At 39.3% G+C, this 8,107-nt stretch overlaps 1 protein-coding gene across 2 annotated transcripts in view; it reads left to right on the top strand.

The window, feature by feature from the left end:
• Positions 1-5,714, top strand: part of LDHC (lactate dehydrogenase C) — a 10,316-nt gene extending 4,602 nt beyond the window's left edge. Inside the window, exons 3-7 of one of the 2 annotated variants that reach the window (XM_004682996.1) lie at positions 1,184-1,357; positions 2,353-2,448; positions 2,678-2,795; positions 4,035-4,158; positions 5,527-5,714. In XM_004682996.1, coding sequence (XP_004683053.1) covers positions 1,184-1,357; positions 2,353-2,448; positions 2,678-2,795; positions 4,035-4,158; positions 5,527-5,691 — 677 coding nt within the window. In that variant the 3' untranslated portion in view covers positions 5,692-5,714. Of the gene's footprint in view, positions 1-1,183; positions 1,358-2,274; positions 2,449-2,677; positions 2,796-4,034; positions 4,159-5,526 lie in introns of both variants that reach the window. The other variant, XM_004682995.1, reaches the window with a different exon arrangement.
• The last annotated feature ends 2,393 nt before the right edge of the window (positions 5,715-8,107 follow it).

The following is an 8,107-nucleotide window of genomic DNA, read 5'->3' as shown; positions in this document are numbered from 1 at the left end:
AACAGCACCCTTTTTTAAAACCATACCAATAGTCATCTTTTCAATTTGGAAGTACTGCAAGAAATTTAAGATAATCATGAAGCAAGCTGATCATAAACTACTAAATTTTTATGATTTTCCTTCAGTTTTTTCCTTAATGTTTTTTAAAGATTTATTTATTTATGCATAGAAAAACTGGAGTGTAGGCCAGAGGTCTGGGGCTTGAGAGGCTTCACCAGAGACAGAGTTGGGAGCCAAACAGGTGGCTCTACTGAAATATGCTGCTTGAGGGAGAGTGGGTGAGACAGGAGAGGTCTGCTGCACCAAGTGGATTAGCTCCTTGGCTGGGGATTGAATTTACCCCACAGTGGCTGGCTAAGGCTCAATAGCGCTAAGATTTTTAACCCCTGTGCCACCAGGAAGGTCCCGGCTTCCTTCATTTCCTTCATTTCTCTTTTTGACACCAAAAAGGATTATTTTTTCAAAAATTTAAAAAAGGTTTATTTATTTATGCATACAGAGGTGCAGGGGCTTTCACCAGAGAGAGAGGTTTCACCAGAGACGGAGTTGGAGCAGAACAGGCAGGTTGACTGAAATACACCACTGAGGGAACAGCCGGAGAGATCTACTGTGCCATGTGGGTAGCTCCCTGGCCTGGGATTGAACCTGTGTCACAGTACTGGACCACGGAGTATAGTGCTATGACTTAACTCCTTGTGCCACCAGCGAGGCCCCAATTTGTTTCCTTTGGTCATTTTTATTCCACAAATGACTGAAACCATCCAGTAACTCACTTTCTGGCTTATTTCACTTCGTATAATCACCTCTAGAGCCACCTATTTTGTCTCAAAAGGTACTATTTCATTTATTATTGTATTTAGTATGTATTCCATAATTTCTTTATCCATTTGTTGATGAACACTTAGGTTTGTTTTGTGACTTGGCTATTGTGAATAATGCTACTTTGAACATAAGATTGCATAATTATTTTTTGGTTAACAAGGCACTTGAAAAAGAACAAGTTATAAGAACAGTGTGAAAACTTCTGTTTAGAAGATAATGATGACTCTATCACCTGAAAGGAAAGAAGAATTTCTTTAAACACAAAGACATACAAACACAATAAGGAAAAGAATATAAATTTTAGAGTTTGCATTTATAAGAACAGTCTTGATCTAAATATTATTTTTCGTTTCCTTTTAAGATTGTAATGTATCTGAAAATTCCAAACTAGTTATTATAACAGCAGGGGCACGACAACAAGAAGGAGAAAGTCGCCTTGCCTTGGTCCAGCGTAACGTGAACATTATGAAATCAATGATTCCTACCATAGTCCGTCGTAGTCCTGAATGTAAAATACTTGTTGTTTCAAATCCAGGTGAGTATTTTCTCCTCCTTTTAACCTCATAAGGATGATCTTTTCTTGCCATTTCTTTTCTTTTTTATAATAAATTTACTGAGGTGATGTTTATATATGATAACCTATGTGGTTTTGATTTGCAGTTTCCCGACGATTAATGATGCTGAGCGTCTTTTTCATGTACATGTTGGCCATTTGTATGTCTTATTTGGAAGATGTGTATGTCAGACAGAGCTAAAACTCAAGCTCTTTCATGTTTGTTTTTTTCTGAGCTTTTACGTACCTGTACGTACCTGTACACAGTTCTGGGCATTGATGTAGCCTTATTCTAGATCGGAGATGCTAATAGGTTCATTGAGGCTGTGGTGATGAAGAAAGAAATATAGGAGGTAGAGTTAACTGCCTATTAGATGCATAGATACATTATCTCAAAGGAAGAGGACTTTTTGGTTGCTTAAAAATTCCAGCACTAGGCCCTCCCTGGTGGTGCAACGGGTAAGGACACAGCACTGCAAGCTGGCTGCAGCCTCTTCTGTGTGAGTTTGATCCCCACCCCGGAGGTGATCCATATGGCGTGGCAGACCTCTCCTGACCCGCCCGCTGCTCCCCTCAGCAGTGTACTTTGTCGATCTGCCTGTTCTGCTCCCCACACTGTCTCTGGTGAATCCTCTCACTGCCCCTGCACCTCTGGCCTGTACCCCAGTTCTGTATGCATAAATAAATAAATAAATCTTAAAAGTTATAACATTAAAAAAATTCCAGCAGTAAATAACTTTTTAAAAATCTATGGGAGATTTTTCATATTTGTTAATTTACTTTACTTTGAACTCTGTAACATACCTGTATTTGATTCTAAGACGATCTATTCAGAAAAGCAAATTAAAAAAGGAAGCTACTATAGTTCTTTTTTTCTAATAAGAGATTGTTCTTCCTAGTGGATATTTTGACATACGTGGTCTGGAAATTGAGTGGATTTCCCCCAAGTCGTGTGATTGGAACTGGCTGTAATCTAGACTCGGCCCGTTTCCGTTACCTAATTGGAGAGAAGCTAGGCGTCCATCCTACAAGCTGTCATGGTTGGATTATTGGAGAACATGGTGATTCTAGTGGTATGTTAGACCTGTTATCACTGTGTAATCATAATTATCACTAATCTGTCACTACTCTAACTGTTTATTTTCTTCGAAGCATTTTTTCTGATATTAATATAACTGGCAAATATTTGTTTTATTCGTATTTCTTGGTGTTTTTTTTTCCTTAGGTCATTTGCGTCATTAGTTTAGTTACCTCATAAAATATGTTTTATACAGTTTTTATCTTGAGATATATTTCTTTTAGTGCCCTTATGGAGTGGGGTGAATGTTGCTGGCGTTCCTCTGAAGACTCTAAACCCTCAATTAGGAACAGATTCAGACAAAGACCAGTGGAAAAACATTCATAAACAAGTTGTTGAAAGGTAATAGGATTCATTCAATTTCTTAATGTCTTAAAATGTGTTTTAAGAACAAATTTCACAGACAAAAAGTATATAGTTGATCTTTGCTTTTTGTGAGGTAAGTAACCTTAACCTTCTGAAAACCCCCCAGTTCAGTTTTCTGTTATGCATAGCTTTTCTATGCATGTACATATTTGCATTTCAGTGGGAGGCTTTTTCAAAAAGAAAGTATTCTTATTTCAAAAGAACTTACAAAGTACATATTCACACTCATTATACTAAGTTACTCTCAAATACCTGTCAGTTTTTTTAAAAGACTTGTTTATTTATGCACACAAGAACTGGGGTACAGGCCAGGGGTGCAGGGGTGGAGCCACTATGAACACAGCTGAGTAGTGCTGTGCTTTAAACAGTTGCACCACCAGGGAGGGCCCTCTTTTGTTTTTTTTAGATTTCTTTATGCATCTGTTACTGGATTGCAGGTCAGAGATGCAGTGGGTGAGAGTATATGCCAGAGACAGAGTGGGGAGCAGAACAGGCAGACAGACTGAAATACACTGCTGAGGGGAGCAGTGGGTAAGACAGGAGAGGTCTGCTGCACTTTGTGAGTCACCTGACCCGGTGGTCGAACTCACGAAGCAGTAGCTGCAGATAGCTTCATAGTGCTGTGGCTTAACCCATTGCATCACCAGGGTGAGCCCGTGAATATGTACTTTAGAACCAGTGGTGCATATTTGAAATTTGGCTTCACAAGTTAATTAATAGTATGATACTGGAAACCTTTTTAAAATCTGAAAAGTGAAGTTCCTATCTTTAGAATGGGGATAATAATAGTCTACCTTAGAGGATTATTATGAAGAATAAATTAATAGTACGTTAGCACATATAAAATGTTTAGAACAGTATCTAGAACTTGTGTTCATCAAAGGACTTGATGAAGAGAAACATGAAGTTGAAGCAGATGGTCAGAAGTTAACTAGTTTTATGTGCAATGAAGTGTCTGTTTGCATATTCACCAATCTTGACAGCACACAATTCCCTTCATGCTTTAGTCAAATTATGTATTAGTAGAAGGTGTCGAACTAGAAATAACTTTTGGATATTCAAAACTAAAATTTAAATCTACAAAAAACACAAGTTCATGTATGTATATTTGTGATGATAATCCTATAAAAGTGTATGAAAATTAGGGCAGAGACTAAAATGTCACACCACATAACAAAGGTTCTCATGAATTTTGTTCTCTTTCTACATTGTTAGTGCCTATGAAATTATCAAGCGAAAGGGGTACACCTCTTGGGCTATTGGACTATCTGTGACAGATCTGGCAGAATCAATATTGAAAAATCTCAGGAGAGTGCATCCAGTTTCCACTATAATTAAGGTAGACTTAAATTGAGTCTTCAGTTATCATTCTTTCCTTTAATACTTACCAAGTTCTTACCATGCCAGGCATTATACGTTGAGGATATAATAGTAAATAAATAAGATAGAGGCCCTGATGTTAGTTTTTAATGAAAGAAGTACTCTTAATAAAATAATTATAAAAGTTAATGTGTAATAATAAATTGTGCCAAATGCTATAATGAAAAACTACAAAATACTAAGAAAAGTTAACTGCACTTGGGTGTGGGTGGGAGGGCATTAGTGGTGGTTAGGAAAAACTTACTATGGCAGAGAAATGTGACCTAGCTGGAATAATGAGCCGGAGTCAGTGTGGAGCTCCAGAAACTATGAGAGGGAGGCTTGGCTGAGAAATGCCTGTGTGTGTTGTGCTATCATGGGAAGCGGGACGCTTTTCCTTTTTTTCAGTGTTAGTTTCTGATAACTCTATAATGAGGCTTGGAAGAAAACATGACCTTCTGTCTCCTCCCCTAACCTTAGACTCAGTTGGTGGGAGGCAGGGAGGGATGATGGTCTGCTGGGTTGTCTTATTACCAGGGGGTAATACAGAGAAGGGTGGCGGCAGATTTGTAGGTATGTTTACACTGTGTGCCCAGACAGGTTGTGGTAACTGCTTATATGGCCTTGGCTCCAGCTACAGGGTTGGAGAGGGCATATTAGGGTTGCAAAGGTTTCATAGGCCCAGAACAGGGAAATGCCCATGGCTGCAGATATTCCATGGCGCTGTCCATCAGGGAAAGTCCTGGATTAGAAGTCAGGTGGGCACCATGGAGGGTAAGGGGCACCTTCCATTGCCTGGAGTAGGAGACAGAGACAGAGCCCTGCCTGTGTACCCATAGCCACAGGGGTACATAGCTTCACCCCTGGACACTGGAGGTGATGCTTCCTATACCATTCTTTGCCCAAACTCAGTGGTGCCCTCTGTTCTAAAGATCAGCTTGTAGGAAACAGAATCTCCCCAGTTACTTTCTGCTTCAGTCTTCACTGTTCTCTTGATGTGAAGTTTATACTCAGGCCGCTTGATTTCACAGCCTTCCTTAGACAAAATAGTATCATGAATGACTGCACAATTTCCTTTCTGTTGGACAGAAAGATGACCTGAGAAATGATAAAGGAGGCAGTGCTATCCTTGTTCCTTTTGAAGGCCTCTGATGTTCTTCATGTCATTGAGCACAAGTTGCACATGTTCATAGGACAGTAGGATGCTCTTGGTATTATCTATGATCACTTTTCAGCTCTCTGAGTGATTATTGAGCACCACAATCGCTGGGATGTTCTTCATTCTGAAGCTCATACAGTTGCTTTCTTATGTCAGGTTACTACTGAACAATCTAATTTTGCCTTTCAGGGTTTATATGGAATAAAAGAAGAAATATTTCTCAGTGTCCCTTGTATTTTGGGGCGAAATGGTGTCTCAGATATTGTGAAAATTAAGTTGAATACTGAGGAGGAGGATCTTTTTAAGAAGAGTGCAACCACTATATGGAATGTCCAAAAAGACCTGGTATTTTAAAGCTTTTTAATGTTCCACTATTTTAAAATGAGATAGCAGACTGTATTTCACATGTCAAAAGTATTTGCATCTAACCTGTCAAAAATAAAAGACAAATACTGGAACCTATGGCATAATTCTGGTCTCTGAAAGCTAGAAAAATGAGGTGGCAAGAGATTTTTCTTCTCTATAGTCCTTTATTAGCTCTACTCTTTTAAAAAATATATTTATTAATACATACAAGAAACTAAGGTGTGGGTCAGAGGTGCGGGAAGTGAGAGGGTTCACCTGACACAGAGTGGGGAGCAGAACAGGCAGATCTACTGTAATACACTGCTGAGGGAGCAGCAGGCAAGACAGGTCTGCTATGCCACGTGGGTCACCTCCCTGGCCGGGATCTAACTCATGCTGCAGTGGCTGTCATAGCTTCACAGTGCTGCATATTAACCCATTGGGTCACCAAAGAGGTTCCTATTAGCTCTAGTCTAATGATACCCAACCTGTACATATTTAAGTTATACTTTTGAGATATATCATATGGAAGTGTTGCCTTCAGGTTTGGCAGAGTATGTTTAATAATTCTTTATAAAATAGAACTCATGATTATTATAACAAAAATACTTTTTATGACACTGAATTTTCACCTATGCTTCATTAACTATGTATACATAGTTAATGAAGTATAATCTTGACTAAATACTTACTTTCAAGATCATGTATATCAGAAAGAAAATAGAAATACAACTTTATGGTGTAAAAATAATCTTCAACCCTGCAAGAATCATACCAGTTCACATAAACGCAAATATGGTTCATTTGGTGTCTGTTGAAATACAGAGGTGCTTCGATCGTCTAGGTCACTTGTTCTGCAAACTACTATGCTTGCTGTGTCACGGTTTTAAATCAGTATGATTTGATTTCTGCCCTCAGTATCTCCCAGTGTGTACTAAGGTTCCTCAGACAACTGATTAACGATGAATGCTTTGTAACAGTCAACTGGCAACTCTTTCTTGGAGTCTAGGGTTCCATGTAAATATCTCACACACATATATAACACATAGGTAATACTTCCTTGACTCCAAAAAAGTTCGAGGCAGCTATAAAAATATACAGTGAAACAAAAACTAAGAAATCAGGACCACGGCAATTTACAGATTTACCTCAGGACAGCCTCAACAGGAAAAATTAGAGGCAGATATGCCAGCCTTGAGACTTCATGTGACTGGTGGTTGAGTTTTCTGTGCATGTTTGCCTTTTTTTTTTTTTAAAGCTGCCTTTTGTATACCAAATTAAAACTTCATTTTAGGGGTCCTGTACAGAGATTGCAAGACTGAACAATATAGTTTTTACAGGGAATATATAGGATTTGAAACTGCTCTATATCATGTATTCTCAGCAAGTACAACATTGTCCCCAAGGACCACTCTTGGTGGGTGAAAAAAATATGTTACAAAGGGTTGGCTATCCAAAGCTAACCTACCAGACACAATCTTATTCCTTAATGTTTAATTTCACAATGAGGGGGTGGGGGAAGAGGGAGCTGAATGATTAGGGGGGAAATGCCTAAAAATACTTTTGAGGGAGAATGAAAAAAAGTTACAAAATACTGCTAAACATAAAAGAATTTGTCAGATGTGTCAATAGAGAAGACAGGGTATTAGTTTCCCAATAAAATACCCCAACTGCACAAATCCCGGCTCTAAGTGGGGCTAATGAGCCCTGAAGGTTTCCCATAAGTCTAAGGTAACTTCTGGTAGAGAACGACGGGAACAGGGTTCTGAAGCAGATCCCAAAAAGTTGGGCCCAAAGAAGATACCACATCAAGAAAATGGCTGCTATTGTCAGACTCTCCAGGTGTCTCTTGTGCCTCCGCTTTTGTCCCCTCCATGTTTCCTTCACAGCAGAACCAGGTGCAAATCCACCTGCAAATCCAATCTGGCCTGACACATACTCAGCTATATACCAAGTATGGCTGCTCGACCTCGCGGATGCTTCGTTTGTCTTTATGCAACAATTGACAGGAAATCTGGTTTAGGGGCTGGGGACTTGCACCTACGTGGCTGCGCGTAAGTCTGCTGGGGAATGTGGCACCTCCCCTGGACGGGGGAGCTGTCAGATGTAACCCAAAGGAAGAGAAATAGAAACCGCAGTTTATTATGGGACAAGGGGGCAATTTTGGATTCTGCATTAATGACTTTATGAGTTTTCCTTCTGCTTGTAGAAATGGTTCTCAATTAGCACTCTATGGATCAAATCTTCCAGGATTTCTCACCTTATTTTAAATTTCATATAAAGGCTTTAAATTATTTCACTACTACAGCTTCCATTGGAGGTGGCACAAAGTAGCTTAAAGATCCTTTCTCCAAAATAATGAACAACCATATACCAGAGACATTTTGTGGGGGTGGAGTGGGGAATGGGATCAAAAACGGGGTGG

Source organism: Condylura cristata, unplaced genomic scaffold (assembly GCF_000260355.1).
Source record: "Condylura cristata isolate star-nosed mole 26May11 unplaced genomic scaffold, ConCri1.0 scaffold00015, whole genome shotgun sequence".
NCBI classification, from domain to species: Eukaryota; Metazoa; Chordata; class Mammalia; order Eulipotyphla; family Talpidae; genus Condylura; species Condylura cristata.
This window is presented reverse-complemented; position numbering and strand designations above follow the sequence as displayed.